Source organism: Lytechinus pictus, chromosome 11, assembly GCF_037042905.1.
Source record: "Lytechinus pictus isolate F3 Inbred chromosome 11, Lp3.0, whole genome shotgun sequence".
Taxonomy (NCBI): Eukaryota; Metazoa; Echinodermata; class Echinoidea; order Temnopleuroida; family Toxopneustidae; genus Lytechinus; species Lytechinus pictus.
This window is the reverse complement of record NC_087255.1, coordinates 12,629,565-12,651,543: the sequence shown is the minus strand read 5'-3', so window position 1 is coordinate 12,651,543 and position 21,979 is coordinate 12,629,565. Positions and strand designations below refer to the sequence as shown.

The 21,979-nt window shown below is 37.0% G+C and overlaps 3 protein-coding genes across 6 annotated transcripts in view; 2 read left to right on the top strand and 1 right to left on the bottom strand.

The window, feature by feature from the left end:
* Nucleotides 1-12,778, top strand: part of LOC129270828 (general transcription factor 3C polypeptide 3-like) — a 31,369-nt gene extending 18,591 nt beyond the window's left edge. For 3 of the 4 annotated variants that reach the window (XM_064106782.1, XM_064106783.1, XM_064106784.1), the window contains exons 16-19: nt 2,007-2,085; nt 3,531-3,655; nt 10,308-10,395; nt 11,265-12,778. In XM_064106782.1, coding sequence (XP_063962852.1) covers nt 2,007-2,085; nt 3,531-3,655; nt 10,308-10,395; nt 11,265-11,443 — 471 coding nt within the window. In that variant the 3' untranslated portion in view covers nt 11,444-12,778. The remainder of the gene's footprint in view (nt 1-2,006; nt 2,086-3,530; nt 3,656-10,307; nt 10,396-11,264) is intronic. The other variant, XR_010295130.1, reaches the window with a different exon arrangement.
* On the top strand, nt 4,386-9,577 carry LOC135155999 (uncharacterized protein K02A2.6-like). The gene has a single exon (XM_064106780.1). It carries the CDS (start codon nt 4,628-4,630, stop codon nt 8,669-8,671), a length of 4,044 nt encoding a protein of 1,347 aa, XP_063962850.1. The 5' UTR covers nt 4,386-4,627; the 3' UTR covers nt 8,672-9,577.
* A 723-nt stretch (nt 12,779-13,501) lies between the features above and the next one.
* LOC129271782 (VWFA and cache domain-containing protein 1-like) overlaps nt 13,502-21,979 on the bottom strand; it is a 43,085-nt gene continuing 34,607 nt past the window's right edge. Inside the window, exons 23-27 of the mRNA XM_064106781.1 lie at nt 21,381-21,499; nt 20,939-21,055; nt 19,996-20,138; nt 19,233-19,514; nt 13,502-18,806 (exon numbers count right to left, since the gene is read on the bottom strand). Of these exons, the coding sequence (XP_063962851.1) occupies nt 18,373-18,806; nt 19,233-19,514; nt 19,996-20,138; nt 20,939-21,055; nt 21,381-21,499 (1,095 nt within the window). The 3' untranslated portion in view covers nt 13,502-18,372. The remainder of the gene's footprint in view (nt 18,807-19,232; nt 19,515-19,995; nt 20,139-20,938; nt 21,056-21,380; nt 21,500-21,979) is intronic.

Sequence of the window (21,979 nt, the reverse complement as noted above, 5' to 3'; positions counted from 1 at the left end):
AGTAACATCTTTCTTTAAAGGCCAAGTCCACCTCAGAAAAATGTTGATTTGAATCAATAGAGAAAAATCAGACAAGCATAATGCTGAATTTTAAAGTTTTGCTTATTTTTCACAAAATAGTTATATTCACAATTTAATCACATGCAAATGAGAGAATCGATGATGTCCCTCACTCACTTTATTTCTTTTGTTTTTTATTGTTTGGATTATACAATGTTTAAATTATTACAGATTTGACAATAAAGACCAACTTGACTGAAACATAAAATGTTAAACAATGGTAATTCCATATGTTCAGGGCGAAATAAAACTTTGTTTCACAGGACAATGAGGAGAAAGTAGAATATTCTACATAATAAAATACAAAAGAAATAGTGAGTGAGTGATGTCATCAGTTCCCTCATTTGCATACCGACCAGGATGTGAATATAACTATTTTGTGAAATTAAGCGAAACTTAAAATTGTCATAACTTTCTTATTTCACAACTAATTTTGATGGAATTTTTAGTGTTGTGCTTGTTGGATTTTTTTTCTTTTTATTCTAATCCACTTTTCGTTGGGGTGGACTTGTCCTTTAAGCATACATGTATCATTTTACTTTATGCTGCTATGTTTAAAAAATTAATTTCAGTCAGTCAGTGGTAAGTCCACAGACCCTTAAATCTGGTTTTGTCCCTGTTTGATTGGGGTGATCAGATTCCCCTCACATGCAGAGTAATCGATTGAATTGAATCAAATTAAAGTTAATTGAATTGAAGTGAACCAAATCAAAAGGAACTGAACTGAATTGATTAGTTGAATTAAATTTATTTGAACCAAATCAAATTAAATTGAGTTGAATTGAATTGAACTAAAATCAAAATGAAGAGAAGTGCATTGAACCAAGTATACTGGTAAGTGAATTGAACCAACTCGAATTGAACTAAAGTGAGTTGAATTGAATTTTATTTCATTAAACCAAATCAAAGTGAATGGAATTGAATTAACTCAAAGTGAGTTGGATTGAATTTTATTTTATTGAACCAAATCAATGTGTTTTGCATTGAAATGAACCAAATCAAATTGAACTGAATCGAACTTAAAATGAGTTGAATCACATTTTATTTTAATCAACCAAATTAAAGTAAATTGAATTGAAGAAATCAAAGTGAATAAAATTGAATTGAAGAAATCAAAGTGAATCAAATTGAATTGAAGGAATGAAAGTGAATAAAATTGAATTGAAGAAATGAAAGTGAATTGAATTGAAGGAATCAAAGTGAATAAAATTGAATTGAAGAAATGAAAGTGAATTGAATTGAAGGAATCAAAGTGAATAAAATTGAATTGAAGAAATCAAAGTGAATTGAATTGAAGGAATGAAAGTGAATAAAATTGAATTAAAGAAATGAAAGTGAATTGAATTGAAGGAATGAAAGTGAATAAAATTGAATTGAAGAAATCAAAGTGAATTGAATTGAAGGAATGAAAGTGAATAAAATTGAATTGAAGAAATGAAAGTGAATTGAATTGAAGGAATGAAAGTGAATAAAATTGAATTGAAGAAATGAAAGTGAATTGAATTGAAGGAATCAAAGTGAATAAAATTGAATTGAAGAAATGAAAGTGAATTGAATTGAAGGAATGAAAGTGAATAAAATTGAATTGAAGAAATGAAAGTGAATTGAATTGAAGGAATCAAAGTGAATAAAATTGAATTGAAGAAATGAAAGTGAATTGAATTGAAGGAATCAAAGTGAATAAAATTGAATTGAAGAAATGAAAGTGAATTGAATTGAAGGAATCAAAGTGAATAAAATTGAATTGAAGAAATGAAAGTGAATGGAATTGAACCATGTCTAGGTGATTTGCATGAAATTGAACCAAGTCATATTGAATTGAATTGAACTCAAATTGAGTTGAATTGAATTTTGTTTTATATAACCAAATCAAAGTGAATTGAATTGAATTAATTGAACTCAAAGCAAATGAAATTGAAGTGAAATGTGTTTATTTTTCTTGACAGTTTTATCCTGATAGTACTGCTCTGTCTATCATCAATGGCCACAATGCATTACAAACAAGCAGCTATAAACATGCCATAGGTAAGGATATCATTTGTATTGAAAATTATTTGATTCCTTATTATTCTCTTCATAGTAGGCCCCATCTTACATGTACATAATCTTGTGATTGTTCTGATCAAGATCAACTATGGAAATTCATCAATGTAATAATTCTTAATGTAGCAAATATATGCACCTTCCCTCTGGGAGGAAGGGCGGGGGGGGGGGGGGGTAGCCAAATAAAATATTTGCAATCAATGGTAAATTTCACGTGCAAATTTACAAGTGATAGAACGATTTTAACTGAAGCAAATCAGTTTATAGTTGTTGATACAAGAAGCAAACTATTGATCAGTTGCAAATTTGCAGTTAATTGCAAGACTTATGATTGATTTTGGGACCTAAAATTAGTCTGTGATTGATAGCAAATTTCTTGCTACACACCTCTGAAAACGCAAGGAACACTCTGAATTGCCCAGACAGTGATGCATGCATGACTGTACATCATATTCATAAAATAATTTGAATGGACATACATGTATGCATTTTAGGTAGTGGTGTTCCTGGCTTGCCATAGTTATGATTGATTGCATTAATAATAATAATAATAATAATAATAATAATAATAATAGCGGTATATTTACCCAGAGTAGCCACTTCAGTTCCGAAAACTGTTCTCCCAGCGGGCCCTGCTATTATTACCCCAGCTTTAGCTGGGCTGCCTAGGCGCTCGAGCATTCAAGGAATTAATCCTGCTGGGTACCCATTCACCTCACCTGGGTCGAGTGCAGCACAGGGTGGATAAATTCCTTGCCGAAGGAAAACACGCCATGGCTAGCATTTGAACCCACGACCCTCTGTTTGAAAGACAAGAGTCAGAACCACTAGACCACGAAGCGCCCACATTAATCGCAACTCTTGGTGAGATGGGGCCCTGATGTATTGTTCTACAGAAATCACTTCATTGAATAAGTGCACTAGTCAATTGTCAGTAATAAAGTCAAGGACAGTGGTAAAAATTGATATTATTTGATTTTTTTTCTTCAATTTAATAAAAAACCGTGACTACTCTATTCAGCAGCTATTGGCAGGCATTGGTTTGTTGATCTTAAAGTGCAAATGAAAGACTTGTTGAGTGTATTGGATTCTGAGATACACTGAAATGTACACTCAGATAAATGGAACAATCTCGGTTTTTCCCTATTTTTTAAGAATGGATTTATGGTTGTTTGAAGTGGCCCAAATGTGTGGAGAAATGTATTTAATGCATTATAAGAAAAGGTTTGGTTGCATTGGATTTGAATTATATAACTAGTCTCATTTTTTAAATACAGTAGTTTACATATTGATAACATTATTAAACTATTTACTAAGCTCCAGTGATTTCTGCCTGATGTGTCTGGATCACTTCAAGGACATTGATTGTGTCAAGTTTTAGATCTTACGTGATATTAATTCTTTTCTTTGAATGTTCGTATTCCTAGGAGAGTATGTGAGGGCATACCATCACGATCTTTCAAACCCATTCCTACCGCTTTGTATTGGTGTGAGTTTATTTGCACTGGCTGCACAGAGATTCACGGTCAATAAAGACTCCATCATAACGCAGGTAAGAAGAGCTCTGGTTAACTCACTGACTACCAACTTTTTCAATTCTAATCCATTTCTTCTGCTATGTATATGAGTGAATTTGTTTGTCATTGAGCCACTAAAGTGGTTCGACAGCCTAGGCAAGTCAGAAGCCACTTAAGCTTGGAGGCACTCAATTTGATTAAATTAACATTTTTTATTCATTGCTGTATTATTTCATCTTTGAGGGGGGGGGTATGCATGCCTTCTGTCATAATCATTCCATAGAGTTTGAGTAGTAAATTTACAACTTGTATTTATTTGTGTGATAATGTATCTTTCACTCAGGGGTAATTTCTGTGATAATGTATTTTTCACTCAGGGGTATGCATGCCTTCGGTCATAATCATTCCATAGAGTTTGAGTAGTAGATTTACACCTTGTATTTATTTCTGTGATAATGTATCTTTCACTCAGGGGTATGCATGCCTTCGTTAATAATCATTCCATAGACCTTTGAGTAGTAAATCTACACCTTGTATTTATTTCTGTGATAATGTATTTTTCACTCAGGGGTATGCATGCCTTCGGTCATAATCATTCCATAGACCTTTGAGTAGTAAATCTACTCCTTGTATTTATTTCTGTGATAATGTATCTTTCACTCAGGGGTATGCATGCCTTCGTTCATCATCATTCCATAGAGTTTGAGTAGTAAATTTACACCTTGTATTTATTTCTGTGATAATGTATCTTTCACTCAGGGTGTAGTGTCTTGAGATAAGACTATGGATTATGGTATTAGGCTGGAAAGAGGCTGGCAAATATGGACGTCGTGGGGTAGTCATCACAGTTGTGAACGATCTAATATCTGGCAAATATCTTTTTGAATAAAGACATGAGAACCCACAAACATTGGACTCGATCCTGATTACTTGTTGTATGGAGTGTCAACGCTACATTTGGCGACGAGATAGTGGAAGCCAGGTCAGAAAAGACGTCGATTGTGAGTATGGCTCATGAAATTGCTCCAGTGTCGCAATTCGACCCGCATGGGACGGCAGCGAGTACGCAGTGGCGTAAATGGATCCGTGGGTTTGAGCTGTACGTTGCGGGGAAAGGAATTACTGATGTGGGGCAAAAAAGGGCTCTGTTGTTGCACAGTGCAGGGCCAGCAGTGCAAGACATTTTCTTCACGCTAGAACTACAACAGGGAGCTGATGAGTATGAGCAAACAAAGAAAACGCTTGATAATCATTTTAAGAGACAGGTGAATGTGCCTTATGAGAGATATTGCTTTCGGCAACTGAAGCAAGATGCCAATGAAACTGTAGATGAGTTTGTTGTGAGGTTGAGGCAGCAGGCAATGTTGTGCGAGTTCCATGATTCGGACGAACAAATCAGGGATCAAGTGGTGGAAAAATGCAGTTCACATAAACTCAGAACAAAATTATTGGAGAGAGGTGCTGGTTTATCTCTACGAGAGTTAAGAGTGATTGCATCTACATTTGAAGCAACCCAGACGCAAAGCCAACACATGATGGATCGCAGTACCAGTAGAGCATCAGCTGAGGTCCGGGCTGTTCAGGCTGGAGGTCTAGGTCGGGCGCGACATGCTGCAAGTGATCGTCCATCGAGTAAGACGGGGAAGTCATGTTACCGATGCGGGAAAACAGGACACTTCGCGAAAGACGACAATTGCCCAGCGAGGAAACAGCAATGCAATAAATGTGGTAAAACTGGACATTTCGCTATTTGCTGTAAGTCAGTTGCAGATACGGAAGCACAAGATAGAAGGAAGAATGATGGGAAAACTGGACATTTCAAGAAGAAATCAAAGAAATCTAAAGGACACATTCGTAATGTTGAAAAGAAACAGTGTTCCTGTAATCATGGTACATGTAACAATACTGGTAGGTCAAGGAATGAGGAAGATTCTGATGATGTTTATGCATTTTATGTCAATAGTATCAATGCAAGTAAATGTGCAAAGGTAGATGTAAACATAGGAGGTGTTGTGGTCAAGAATATGATTATTGACAGTGGGACAGAGGTGAATATCATTGATTCTGGTACATGGGAGAATATGAAAAAAAATAATGTTGAATGTAGATCGGAATTAACCTCTCAAAAGTTATATGCCTATGGTTCAGAGGTGCCCTTGAAGTTAAAAGGGAAGTTCGTAGCTAATGTCGCTGTTACAGGTATGGAGGTGCATGACACAAACTTCTATGTGTTAGATGGTACAGGTCATTGTTTGCTTAGCAAGCAAACAGCAGAAAAGCTGGGTATTCTCAAATTTCAGATACCAAGTCAGAATGTTGGTATGGTAGAACTTGATAATTATGGTAACCTGTTTGAGGGAATAGGTAAGTTGAAGGAATACAAGCTGCACCTACACATAGATACAGAAGTAGAACCTGTGACACAGAACATGTATCGTATTCCCTACAGTCTTAGAGACAAAGTGAGTGAGAAGTTAGACGAGTTAGAGTCTCTTGATATTATTGAGAGAGTAGAGAGCCCGAGTGAGTGGGTGAGTCCGGTCATAGTAGTACCCAAGCCAAATGGAGATATTCGTCTCTGCGTGGATATGCGGCAGGCGAATCGCGCAATCCAGAGGGAACGTCACCCGATTCCTACAGTAGATGAGGTTCTTTATCAGATGAATGGTAGTACAGTCTTTTCGAAGTTAGATCTGAAATATGGGTATCACCAGATAGAGCTTGATAGTCAGTCACGTGAGATAACTACATTTGTCACACATAAAGGGCTATATAGATACAAGAGGTTGATGTTTGGCATCAATGCTGCTCCTGAGAAGTATCAGAATGTTATGAGTCATGTGCTGAGCGGTTGTGATGGCGTGGCCAATATCTCAGATGATATAGTCGTGTATGGTCGCACCAGAGAAGAGCATGATTTGAGGCTTCATCAGGTATTGTCACGGCTGAGAGAGAAGAATTTGACCTTGAATAAGGAAAAGTGTACATTTGGGTCGGAGAGGATTACCTTCATGGGTCACACTCTGAGTGCTAAGGGAGTCCAGCCAACCCATGACAGAGTTGACGCATTGAGGAATGCCGGAAAGCCGAAGACGTCTGCTGAGGTTCGAAGTTTTCTTGGGCTAGTGAACTTTTCTGCTAGATACATTGCTAACTTGGCAACAATTGCTGAACCTTTGCGCAGATTAGTCAGGAAGAATGAGCCTTTTGTTTGGGGACCAGAACAAGATGAGAGCTTCACTCAGTTGACCATGGCCTTGACTGAGGGAGAGGCATTAGGCTATTTCCGACTTGATGCGGACAATACTCAGTTGGTGACGGATGCCAGTAACGTTGGTCTTGGGGCCGTGTTGTTGCAAACCTATCAAAATGAAACTCGAGTCATCAGTTACGCAAGTAGATCCCTCACGGATGCTGAGAAACGGTATTCTACTACCGAGAAGGAGGCTCTTGGAGTTGTCTGGGCATGCCAGAAATTTCATAACTACCTGTATGGAGTACACTTTGAGCTGTTAACGGATCACAAACCTTTGGAAGTTCTGTATGGACCGAAGTCTCGACCTAACGCTAGGATTGAACGTTGGGTTACGAAGTTGATGTCTTACACGTTCTCTGTGAAGTATTTGCCTGGTAGACAGAATATTGCTGACATTTTGTCGCGGCAACCTGTGATGTCACAGGGTGACGAATCTAGAATTTCTAGTCTTCAAAGAGATGCAGACATGTACGTCAGATGGCTGGCAGAGGAAGCTACACCCAATGCTTTGTCAACTCGGGAAGTTGAAGAAGCCTCCAAGGACGATGAGGAACTGAAGTTGGTCCGAGAAAGCTTGGAGAACAATGAGTGGGGAAAAGAAGTGGTTCCATTTGCTGCGTTCAGGAATGAATTCAGTTGCATAGGATACCTCTTGCTCAGAGGAACCAGGATTGTCATTCCGAAGAAGTTACGTAAGCAGTGCGTAGCTTTAGCACACCAAGGTCACTTAGGCGTGGTAGGGACGAAGCAAAGGCTTCGTACAAAGGTTTGGTGGCCACAGATGGAGAAGGAAGTAGAACGCTATGTCAAGGCATGCCATGGATGCCAAATAACAGCAGCGATGCCTTCTCCAGAGCCACTTTGCCCTACGCCATTGCCAACGGGACCTTGGCAAGCTGTTGCTATTGATCTGTTGGGTCCGTTGCCATCGAAGGATTATATCTTTGTTGTGGTGGACTATTATAGTCGCTATTATGAGATTGATATCATGAAAGATACCTCAAGTGATAGGATCATTGAGTCGTTAGAGAAGATGTTCTTACAGCATGGTCTCCCTATCAGTATCACTTCTGACAATGGACCTCAGTTCATTTCCCAGAAGTTCGAAGAATTTCTCTGCAAGAATGGAGTAGAGCATAGGAAGGTTACGCCTCTACATCCAGCAGCTAACGGAGAAGTTGAGAGGCAGAATAGGTCAATCATGAAGAGAGTTCGCATTGCACAAGCTGAGAAAAAGGACTGGAAAAGAGAGGTCAGACAGTACATGTTCGCGTACCGCACTACACCACATAGTGTAACTGGAGTTACACCAGCGGAAATGATGTTTCAGCGTAAATTGAGAACCAGACTACCTGAAATGGAAGAGAAAGTGAGGTTGGATGAAGAAGTCAGAGACAGGGATGCAACAGGAAAGCAAAGGAATAAAGTGTACATTGACCAGAAGAGAGGTGCAAAAGAGAGAGAATTTCATGTGGGAGAAGAAGTGTTGTTGAAACAGACAAAGATTGACAAAACTAGTACACCATTCCACACAGAACCGTACAAACTGATAGAGAAAAGTGGGAACAGTGTAGTGGTAGAATCCTCAGAGGGGGTAAGGTACAAAAGGAACAGCACGCACATTCAAAAATACAACAGACCTGATTCAGAGAAAGATGAACATGAAGACAACTCAAAAACACCAACAGAAATGACACAAGACAAAGAAGTAGGTAATGCTTCTGTAGCTATCAGTAGGCCAGTGCGAGAGAAAAGGTGCCCCAAAAGGCTAGATGATTTTGTGTTATACCGTTAATGTCTTTAATGCAGATTCATGCATTGTCATGATTTGTTTAGCTTTATAGTTGTCAATTCAAGCAAAAGAAATCAAACAAAGGAGAAATTGCAAATTTTGAAGAGTTGAAGTTTGGGTATGTATCTTCATCACCTGTGTACAATTATGTATGGTTATGTAATGTTATACTGCTAAGTAACAGTTTGACATAAAAAGGTTTTATTATGTTATAATAGATACATACAATCTTCTGTTGAAAGAAACATGAAGTTGAAGCATAAATGTTTCAGTCATTTAAGTGTTAATTGAGTTATAAATGGGTATATGTATGAGTTTCTAAACAAAACTCACGAGCAAAAACAGTATTTTCAATGATTACTCGAAAAAACCTGGAAGTTTTTACACATTTACATTAAGGTGAAAGTAAATTAGTACTGGATATTACTATTCATTCACTATTACATTCTTCAAACAAAAGCAGTAAATTCGTTTCATTCAAAACATATTCCTAGACTCTTGTACTATGTTTTGGTATTGGTCGCAGTTGCAAACAGGTTTCTAATGACAGAGGCCTTGGATATTATTTTGTATATAGATGTACATAAACTGATATGTAGTTGATAACACTTTGCTTACAAACAGGTGTTTAGTTAGTTCAAAGTTAAAATAGTGTTTGTCTTTAAAAAAAAAAATGTATATACAGTTGGGTTGGAATACTATATGACATTGTGAACAACTTCAAAATAAGTTTTCACTTCGTGGATGTTTAGATCTTAGAAAGGGAGGAGATGTAGTGTCTTGAGATAAGACTATGGATTATGGTATTAGGCTGGAAAGAGGCTGGCAAATATGGACGTCGTGGGGTAGTCATCACAGTTGTGAACGATCTAATATCTGGCAAATATCTTTTTGAATAAAGACATGAGAACCCACAAACATTGGACTCGATCCTGATTACTTGTTGTATGGAGTGTCAACGCTACACAGGGGTATGCATGCCTTCGGTCATAATCATTCCATAGAGTTGAGTAGTAAATCTACACCTTGTATTTATTTCTGTGATAATGTATCTTTCACTCAGGGGTATGCATGCCTTCGGTCATATTCATTCCATAGACCTTTGAGTAGTAAATCTACACCTTGTATTTATTTCTGTGATAATGTATCTTTCGCTCAGGGGTATGCATGCCTTCGGTTATAATCATTCCATAGAGCTTTGAGTAGTAAATCTACACCTTGTATTTATTTCTGTGATAATGTATTTTTCACTCGGGGGTATGCATGCCTTCGGTCATATTCATTCCATAGACCTTTGAGTAGTAAATCTACACCTTGTATCTATTTCTGTGATAATGTATCTTTCACTCAGGGGTATGCATGCCTTCGGTCATATTCATTCCATAGACCTTTGAGTAGTAAATTTACACCTTGTATTTATTTCTGTGATAATGTATCTTTCACTCAGGGGTATGCATGCCTTCGGTCATATTCATTCCATAGACCTTTGAGTAGTAAATCTACACCTTGTATTTATTTCTGTGATAATGTATCTTTCGCTCAGGGGTATGCATGCCTTCGGTTATAATCATTCCATAGAGCTTTGAGTAGTAAATCTACACCTTGTATTTATTTCTGTGATAATGTATTTTTCACTCAGGGGTATGCATGCCTTCGGTTATACCAGAAGCTGAGGGGAGATACACAAGAAACCAATTACAATATCGGAAGAGCACTACAACAAGTTGGTGAGTATAGTGATGCTAACGTAGAATATTAATATTCATGTTTAAAAAGAAATTGGCATTGGGGAAAAAAAAAAGAATCCAACATTATGACAATCAAACTGTATGTTTAAGAAAAGACTACTTGAAAAATCACCTCTATTGATAATGATAAATTGCAAATTGCTTAATATGACAATTTCCATGAAATCATCAACCTTGCGGTACGTCTGACCCTTATTTTTCTCCACTCTTCATTCACTGTATGAAATACTCAAGCCATGATAATGTGAGTACAAAATTTAGAGAAATTATCTTAGATAGGTGCCACATAAAGGGGTTCGGATGCAATAAGATTTTGTTGCGTGCTTTTCATAGCTTATGGATCAGCACCACAATACAGTATTTCCTTTATCAATTACTACAGACCAAGTAGGTCTTTGCGCTCATCCACTTCTGGCTACCTTGTTATTCCAAAAGTTTCAAAAACTTGGGGGGAAAGATCATTTGCTTATGCATGCCCCACTTTGTGGAATAGCCTTCCTGAAGACATCAAAAAATGTACCTCAGTCGAGACTTTTAAAAATCTTCTCAAAACTCTTTTATTGAACTCTTAGCTCTTTATGCGCCTTGAGCACTCTACAGAGTGGATTTGGCGCTTTATAAGTTGCATTATTATTATTTTTATATATTTTATAGCATTGCCTACCGTATGTTTGTAAGTTTGCTCCTTAAGAAGAGCTATTGTTTTCATATTTTCAATCAGCTCATTGATGTTTGCTCTTCTTCATTGGCACACCTATACATGCAAGTCAAGTTTGAAGTTTATCTGTCAAGCACTCTTATAGTTATCCTAAGTATTTAATCATTCTTCATGTTTGATTTTGTTTCAGCTATCGATCACCTTGCAGTGCACTACTACCACAAGGCTCTTGGTCTGCCTCCCATCATTCCTTACGATGATAGATATGATCTTCGACCTCAGATAGCCTTTAACCTTTCCCTTATCTACCGGGCCAATGGGAACACTGAAATGGCCCTGGAACTACTTGAGACTTACTGTGTTATATGAGCAAGTTTCTTGAAGAGGAAATAGGCTCAGATCTCAGAGATTGACCCTATCAACAAGGATGATGGCAGCGCTATAATGGCTCTGAAGTTACTGCAGATCTACTGTGTTACATGAGCAAGGTCATGTCGATGTTCTTTATGAGGAAAAAGGCTCAGAATCTAGGGACGTCATCCACAAGACCAATGGGAACAATAAAATGGCCATGGAATTGATAGAGACTTACTGTGTTATATGATGAGCGAGGTCATGTTTTTGTCTCTATGAGGAAAAAGGCTCAAATCTCAGTAGAGTTTTACCTGACTGACAAAGATAATGGCAGCGATGAAATTGCTCTGTGATGTATGAGCTAGATTATGTTGATCATCTGGAACAGGAAAGGGACGTCATCTACATTGCTAATTGCAGCACTGGAATGGCTCTGGAGTTACTAGAGACTTACTCTGTTATATGAGCGAGATAATGTTGTCTTGAAGAGGAAAGGCACAAATCTTGGTAATCTGCAAGGCTAATGGCAGCCTTGACATGGCCCTAAAATTACTAGAGACTTGCTGTGTTATATGAGCGAGGTCATGCTTTGTCTTGATGAGGAAACTGGCTCAAATCTCAGTAAAATTTTACTGTATCGATAAGGGTAATGGCAGCACTGATAAAATGGCTCTGGCGTTATGCAGACCTACTGTTTTACATGAACAAAGTCATGTCGATGTTCTTGATGAGGAAAGAGGCTCGCATCTAGGAACGTCATCTACAAGACCAGTGGGGCCATTAAAATGGCTCTGGGGCCCGTTTCATAAAGGACTTGCAACTGTTGTAACTTTGCCATAATGGCAACTACCATGGTAACAGGGCTCAGCAGCCAATCATAATCCAGGTTACCATGGTAGTTGCCATAATGGCAAAGTTACAATAGTTGTAATTCCTTTATGAAATGAGCCCCTGGAGTTGTTGGATAAATATGACCAGCACTGCGTTGATCAATTGGCAGAAAAAAGGCTGAGATCAAGGCATGTCTACTACAAGGCCAATGGGAACAGTAAAATGGCCCTGGAATTGATAGAGAATACTATGTTATATCTTATGTCAGTCTTTGCTTTTGGATCCACCTTTTTCTCTGCCTATGGCGATTCCATGAAGTGGACATTTAATTTCAAACAGTTTCAAAGCACACTTATAAACCTACATTATTCACGCATTTCTTGTTGATTTTATCAGACATACTTAACATTCAATGCATACATAATTAATTTTACAAAATTTCATTGGATAGTTCCAGGAAAAATGAGCATTACGGACACGACATGTAATGTTGTTTCTTACCTTCAGAATGAGTGCTTTTTTTTTTACATCTGTTCAATTAATTTTTAATGACTGTTAAATGTGTCTGATAAATTCAGCAAGAGCTGCTTGAATATTAAATACTATACATTTTGACATGTTTTGCTTTGAAACTTTCTGAAGTTCCCTTTTACCTGTAAATCCCTTTTGCAGCAATATGTGTTGTTTATACAGTAATGAGCTTGCCTGGAATTGAATCATGTTGAATGTTTTTGTGTGAAATGTATATGAAGCATTTTCCCCAAATTTTTCTATTTCAGAGAGCACGTAATGTGTGTATGGTGAATGGGTAACAGAATTCTCACATACAACATAACCGCTTAAGCCCTCCGCACAACACGTTCCGATACAAAGCAATTTTCTAACGAATTGCATTCTGCATTAAATTTGTAAGTGCCTAGAAGTAAAATTGCTTTAGATCAGAATGCTCACAAATTCTTTGAAAATTGTGTAGCAACGTATCATGTAGTATGCGCTAGTCTGCAGGCACAGACCCTGATTGGAACTTTGATCAACAAGTGTGCCTCCACGCAAAGACTAGCACATACAAAACTTGCTGTTCCAATACAGACGAGAGGGCCTTCAGTACACAAGGCATGAGTAGGCTGCACATTCAGACCCTTAACTCCAGTGAAGAGTTTGCACAGCAGACTAGTATGCGCCGGGAATCAAACTTTGATACAGCATCACTGCCATTGAAGCAAGACACTTAAGAACATCTCATCCAATCATGAAATAGCCGTTGCATTTATTCATTATTCTTGTATACAATAATATGAACTGACAGTTAATGTCACTCTAAATCTAATGGTAGGCGTAGACCAATATCAGGCATCTACACACCCCAAGGACCGATTGAATGCAAACAAAATATGAACACCTTCCATCTGGAACCAAGATCTCGTTACACTGATCACAGGCATGGGTCAAGCTTCACAAAACTCGTTATCAGTAATATGGTTTATGAATTATAGTAAGCCACTGAAAGCCTATTTTTGATTGACTGTGAGAGGGTTTTTAGAGAGGATATATGGAAGGATTCAGGCATACATGGTATGAATACCATAATTAGAGTGTCCATAAAACACAACTTCAAATCTTCAATAAAATCAATGTTGCTTTCAGCTGTTATAACTGGGTGTGATGAGATTATATTTTTCCTTGTGCCATTTGGCGAGAGTTTAATGAAATACTTTGCAAGCGATTACTTCTTTACTGATATTCTTGCTTTCAACCAATCAGATACTAGGATTTCAGTGGCTTGTAACAGTTTTTATTGAATCCATGCATATTCATTGAGATTAACCAGAATTATTCTAAGGTACCATAACATTAAAAACCTTCTTTGTTTACTGTTTAGTTTAATTGTGCTAAGATCTCATATATCAAAATACAAATCCATTCAATGTGATATGAGAACCTCCTAGTGGATTATTTCTTTCCTTTCTGAATTATCTACCTCATTTACTGCCGATGATTCTTACATATTTCGAACTATCCTGTTTATATTCTGCGAGAAATTTCTCACACAAATCTACAAAACTCTTCATTTTGATTGGTACTTGTTGGCACTAAAAGATATTTCAAATTAACAATGAAAGAACATGAATTTCTCATAAAATCATTTTTTTGTTCATCAACGTCAAATTAAATTTCATTTGATTTAACAAATTCAACAAGAAATCATCAAAATGAATAAGAATATTAGTCGGGTCAATGTGCCAAATTGTTCCAAAATGAGTAAGAATACACACTATTACAACAGAATGTGGAACATTTCATTAAAATACAATTGATGCAACAAATTAGTAACTAATTTCAATTGTAGTTCTGTGAAATTGGACAAAAGTAGTACTGTCTTGGAGAGTAAAATACAATTTTTAAAAATCTCAGAACATTGAGACCGACTATTCTGCCTAGCATCAAGCACTTGGATATTTTGAATACAGGATTTTTTAATGAAAAATATGGCAGAAGTATATTTCTTTCAAAAAGAGTACAATTAGTTTCAATTCAAGGTAGTAAGCTGGACATTTTCTATTTCGTTTTTTTTTTCAATACAAAACCACATTTTAGAATTCTTGCATTAATAATACAAATGTTCAGGTTTAAGAGAGAGATTGAAATAACTGTTTTTAGTAACATCATCAAGTTGGGTACATGGGACTACATTCATATTTTTACAATTTGTTCAATTTATACTACCAAAGGTTTCTAACTATCTTTACAAAGACTTTGGGCTTTCCAGGTATTGTATGAGCCCTCTATAAGTCCAGTAAAAATATGAAATAACCCAAAACAAATTGCAACACAATTTTTTTCAGAAACTTTAATAGATCAATGCCGAAAAAATTGTTTCTGTTGGAATTTGTTTTGGGTTTACCCACTATTTTTCATATTTTAACTGGACTAGTTGTTTTACTGGAATTTTTTGTTAGATGTAGAATCATCATGGCGACAAAATACTGAAGCAAGGACAAATCTTGACTGGGTACATGAAGAGAGAGCAAAATCAATGTAAAGATATTTAACAGTGCAGTTCATAACTAAATTGGGTTCCAAAAGAAAATTATCAAAATTACCAGTTTATGAAAGTTCACAGTATGACCATCAGCATGTTTAATTGATTACCTCAATAACTAAGAAGTTACACAAAGTTAAAATTAACATTTTAAACCCACCTTTTGGGGTAGCATATTGCATGAATAGCAGTCAAGCAAAGAATGACCATTCGGTTTAATCCCATCTCATTTTCATTGGTCTTTCTTTTGCCATTTTGTGACTTTGGATTCCGGAACCAATTGATTTGAGGGGCTACAGCCTGTTATTAAACCAATCTCTTGATTATAGACATGGGCTTAGTAAAGATTATTGAAGCTAGCCTGTGTAAAAATTTTGTTCATTTTGACTCAGTGGAATTTGTGTAGTGCGCTTGTGAAGTTCGATAAGTTTCTTTTGGAACCCAGTTTATATTTCTTTGTTAGGATGAGTTTGTATTTATCACATGTCAATGTTGGTTACATTCCATAAACAGTACAAGTATTTGGCAAAGTATAATCAATAGAATTACAAACTTTACTACTCATCTCACGGTGGGATTACATAACTATGAGAAATTTCTATTTTCTATCTCCCTTTTTTTTATACAAATATTATGTACAACCATAATTTAACATACAAAAACATGACACAAATTTGGCAAAATAAGTTTCTATGATCTAGCACGTACATAGCATTGTATTAGGTAGATAGTACATGGAGCGACTGAAAAATCACCGTACTGCTCAACAGCATGCGATTTTCAAAATGACCAAAGACAAAAAAAATATACAAAATATAGACATGTATTAAATAAACTGTACAAAAATAGCAAAAAAGAATAACTGCTTATTTTGGCAGGTTTGATGACTATTTTGAGAGTGAGTGAAAACAAATATTGCAAACAAAAAATGCATAGCAATATGGAAGAATGGAGATACATGAGATTACATATTTCAAATTATCTGTTATTATGAGCACTGAACAAGTTTCGACTTAAAAATATATTTCATTACAAGAAAACCAAGTAACTGGGCTGTGCTGGGGCCCGTAACACAAAACTTAGCAATGATCGTAGAACAATTTTTCTACGATTGATTTTAGCAACAATGTACAATCAATCAATCGTAAAAATCAAGCGTACGATCAATCGCCAACCTTTGTGTTACGGGACCCTGATCTTTGTGAACAGTTTTGAGAACGTATCAAGCAGTCTGGAAACTGAGGTAATAAGATCTTGTATCTCGAAATAATTCTTCTTTTTAGGAGAGTGAAAAAGTATGGTTGTTCTAACACTCGTACAATAAACGACATCGTCTCCCCTAAAGCGTGGCAAAATGGCTTTCTCTTGGATCTAGACAGCCAGGATTTTTGCCAATAACATGACATTGCCTGACATATTGCCTATTCAAGAACAAACACTAACTTCTTTTATTTCAATGAGATACAAGTTCTTATCACCTCACTAATTATTTGCTTTTGGAAGCCTGGATAATTTCTTTCTCCCCACTAAAAACAATATAGATCAAACCGGTTAAAAAACGATCCTACGCCTTTTATTGATAATAAGCAATCTAATTCATAAGTTCTTTCAATAAATACAAGCCAATTGGCTGGAACCAATGAATATCTTAACCAAATTCCATTAGGTTTATGATCAAATAGATTATGCTTGTGAGGTTTGACACGGTAGTATTCTAATGGCAGGAATTCATGCACTCGAGTACCTGACACACCCCACTTAATTTCCTTTTATTATTATATGTGCATCTCCTTCCCTTTTGCAATTCACAGTTGGCAATTTGAAGATATAAAAAAAAATGATGAATAAAAGATTTGGTCCTTTTTGGCAACTATCTACACGTACACTGTTATTACATGGCTATTATGAAATGAGATGGATCATTTGGTCAGTAAATTATTAAAGGAAACGCTGAGGCTAAACCTAAATTTCAAACGTTCTTTCATAGTTCATCTGTTATATACTGCAAGGTGGATGTTATTTGGCCATATCTCATTCCAAATTTACCCAAGCTTGGAACACATCCACCAATCACCAACATCCCAAACGTACGGTATAAATTAGAATTGAAAAAAAAAATCATTAAATATTTTGATACGATTTCATGGCTGAATTAAGAAATATGAATGAATACATTAATATGAAGTAACATGATTTTCAAATTGATGTTGCCTCTAGTTTAATCAAAGTATTATTTTTAAAAAGGATTCTAAATTCTACAATCTACTTTGGTTGTAGGTTATTTCCAATTTGCAAGGTGGTCTACAAACAAGAGCATCAAGATACTTTCAAAGGAAATCCCAATTAGACAATGGTGATGTCAATGGCAATGATGATGTCCATGATTATGATGACAATGATGATGATGTTGACGATGTTGATGACGATGTTGATGATGTTGATGACGATGATAGTGATGATGATGACCATGATGAATTTGATGTTGATGACGATGTTGATGACAATGATGATGTTGATGATTATGACAATGGCGAGGATGACGATGATGAAAATGGCAATGACAATAACAAAAATGATGAAACAAAGCATTTGTATGGCAGAAATAGAAAAAAACATGGCATCAAACAAATGACAGACAATCCTAAAAGCATCAAGTCACAATGTCCTGTTGATTTCGCCCATGCTGCATACTAAAATTACGTAGGTCTAGCAAGCACCGGTATGACTGCATAAATATAAACTCCACAATTCCTATTATTTATAAACTTTCAGGATTCACGTCAATGCTACTGAAGTCACTGTCGAAATTGTCAACACACTGCTGCTTCTCGAGCCGTAACAACAGATGATGCTATGTCAGCAAGCTACGACGCTATAACAATGATCCAACAATGGTCTAATCCAGTCAATATGATCCATCCAAGTCTCTCACGAGATAATACTTTGGCAATCACCTCCTCCTCCTCACACGGGGTGGGTTTGTATTTACAAAATACAAGATAAATATACAATAACGCTTATACTCTTCTAGATTTTACAAGTCTTCAAGAAGTCGATGCTTTCGGAGTCACCGCTAACAGGTCGTATCGACAGAATGGACCTGTGCTCTCGTGCGCATGTGATGAGATCTCCGCGGTAATACTGTTTGAGGGGGAGGTTCGATCTTTGGCACTATTGATTGCGACAGGGGGTTGTCACAGGAGGGCGGGCTGCAATCCCGCTCTAGAAGCGCAGTTCTACAAGTGACACTGGGAAGTTCGGACGACCTATCCACGTGCAACATTCCCGGAGGAGGATCCACAATGTTTCTTTCCGGCGATGCCACCACGGGATCCGGTTCCACGTACTGGTATTCACTGTCCTCGTGCGGCGTCATGGTGCTGTACCCGTGGTCACTTTCACTTGGTGCTTGACCTTGTCGGCGCCAGATACGGATGCCATGGCGTATCCGCTGATGGTACGGGCTTGGGTGATGCAAGGCAGCAAGTATGATATTACCCTGGCCATCTGAAAATTGGGTAAAAATAATGATATCAATTGATTTGTTTTGCATAATTTTTTCATGGCACTAACTCTTTCCTGGAGAGATCTGAATGAAACTTTTAAAACAAGATGCTTAATAATTTGTTAATAGCACTTCTTTAACGTTTCCATTATTAATACTTCTTCCTCTGATAAGTGCCTAGGTAGATTTTGATGTCACACATAGACATCAATTCATTCCATCTAAAAAAAAAAAAAACATGGAAAATTGAGTTCCAAACAGGGATCCTCAAGGACTAATCCTCATAACTATCAATCGAATGAAACACTTCCAAATCTGTCTGGACAACCATTAAGATTAGGAAACTCATGACACAAATATTGCTTATATTGGCAATAATCTTTGGTTTATCAAATAAAAACCAGAGGTAGAATGGAATGGCAACTCACATGCTCCTGGAGGAGGCTGATTATCAGGTGAATTGCTCCCTCCAGCTCCTGCATCCGGCTCCACCCCATCAGCTCCATCTCCATCCCCCTGAGTCATCCTGACGGAGGTATCGGATCCTTGCTGGGCCATCTCACGTCTCCTTCTCTCCTGATTGTGAACGTGATGCCGGTAAATGTAGATGACAAGGGCCAAGGAGAGGATGACGGCTAGGAGGGCTCCGGCGACGGGACCCACGTGGGCATTGGCGTTGGTCTCGAAGGTGTAGGAACGACGTGCAACCACTGGATTCGAGATCAAATCAAAATCACAGTGGTGGCTAGAATTCCACAAGATTAATTTACAACAAACACCTAACACTCCACCAAAATACACTTATGGCAATGTACACCTGAATGTCCTGAACTATGCATCTGCAATTCACCAGGGCTCTACAACATTCTTTCGGGGTCCTTAGCTCCGCCTCTTTTTCTTGGATCTAAATTACGCTCATTGGTTAATGTTAAAGGGGATGTTGTCTTTTCCTAAGTGGGCGACTATTTTATGTGCGCTTTCTAGTTTTAAATCCATGGCTCGCCAAGCCTCCTTCTTAAAAAGATATATCTTCTCAAGCTTTATTTCCGATATTCAACTGAACACTGATATATCAACGATTTAGAGAGATGTTATTTATTTGATTAAATACAATGGACTTTAACTGGAATGAACTTGCTTCTTTTCTTTATTTGTTACGCCACCGTATTGTACTCCTAGACCAACACTTACCAATCTGATCACCATACGGTGTAGGAGCACCTAGCACTCCACCGAAACACTCTCTTTGAGTAGCGCAGTATGGATCTTTGAGAAGTGAACTCCCATCTTGACTGTACTCACACCATTCACAATCTAACACTCCACGGCATGTCCTGCAATCAATCAAAACAAACAAAAAAGATAATATAGACTTCATGAAGGAAACTTTGTTCCTGGTAAAGACCGATAGTGTTAAGATCTGCCTTATTTTTTCTTCATTTTTTCTACCTGAACACAAAGAAGTGAAAACGTAATCTACTTAACTACAAACAAATTTAGGCATACATGGACTTTGAAACAGAGGGTCGTGGGTTCGAATCCCAGCCATGGCATAATTTCCTTCGGCTGTAACACCGCGCTGTAAATGGCTGCGGGGCTAAAGCCAGGGTAATAATATCCAATGAAGCGCATCGGGACGCATTTGGCAGTGATATGCACTATATAAGCATGTTGGTATTATTATTATTACATCAGTCTTCTCCTGAAGATGAATAGAATATACATATTGAAACGTCAAGTCCGGGTGGTCCTTTTCAGGAGCAAATTCATGTCCACAAAAGAATACCTATTGTACCATTTTCGCTTCTCTACTGCATATTAATGTCTGTTATAAACAACGAATAAAAAAAATAAAAAAATCAATGATCCTATTTGTAAAACGTGAACCGATTCATGCACAACTCTCCGAGGACAACTCCTCCTGGGACAAGTGAACTTTTCATTCAGGAAAGAGTTTGATGTCATAGTACATGTAGCTGTTCTCAAGACACCCCATGCTCTGGGGAGAAATCCTATCTTGAGGAATAGTCCTCAAGAGATCACGGTGATTTCGAAAGCCGAAATACCTGAAAATGACTTCAAATGACAGTCTTAGTTTTCAAGGGATGCATTCATGATGAGAAAACCAACTTACCCTAAGGTAGTTCTCAGGCCACACTGGAAGTCCAAGCACTGAGGAAGGTCTTTGGTCATGTCTTCATCTAGCTCTGGTAATCCTGAATTCTCTTCCATTCCTGGGCAACTTGGGTTACTGAAAAAACAAAGAATAAGAAAAGAGTAATTATTGAATGAAAGGTTAGTATTTTTAAATGACTTTCTTGATTTTCACCCAAACTGTTAGAACCTAATTATAATTCATTTCATTAAATCGTTTTAGAAACACTTCCCTTTACCAACCGAGTCTGAGGGGTGTTAAGTAAACTCAATATCTGTGATATCTATGCAGCTGCCCAATATTTCAACTGATACATTTTTCTGCAGAGTAGTCGAGCAACAAGGGCAAAAGCAAAAGCACTTATTTGATCACTGTCATCATTATTAGTACTACCAAAGTGAAAGCATGTAGACCATCTTACCTATCATCTTCTTTGTTCAGTATATCTCCTGTGCACGCATCCAAACCGAGTGCACATTCGCACGGGCATTCACATTCCTCTTGCTCCATTCGATGACAGTTTAGACAAAGCCTATCAGTCTGAAATAAAATAATAATAAATCATACTATAAGCATACGTTAAGCAACATACCAAGTGTTATGATTGTAATGAATTGACAGAGAAATATAATTATTTTTTTAAAGGGAAATGGAAAAGGATCAATATTCATTTACAATCATTACTTGCTCTCCATGTGCTTTGTTTTGGCTTTCAATTTCTAAAACGTATAAATACTCATATGATAGCACAGGAGTAAATACGTGGGTATAGCATTTCATGAAGAAATATGTCAGTAAAAAATCACTGAAAAATTAAGATAGTAGTAAAACAATTCTACTTAATTGATCATTTATGAAATAACACAGAATGGAATTAAAGCTATCTATATATCTATCTATTTCTGATATTTTTGCAGGGTGGCACATATTACCACCTTGGTGAATATAATAATCAGCTCATCTCCCAATTCAGACCGAATGTTCCTTAAAAGCCTAGCTACAGATTTTACACAATAAAAT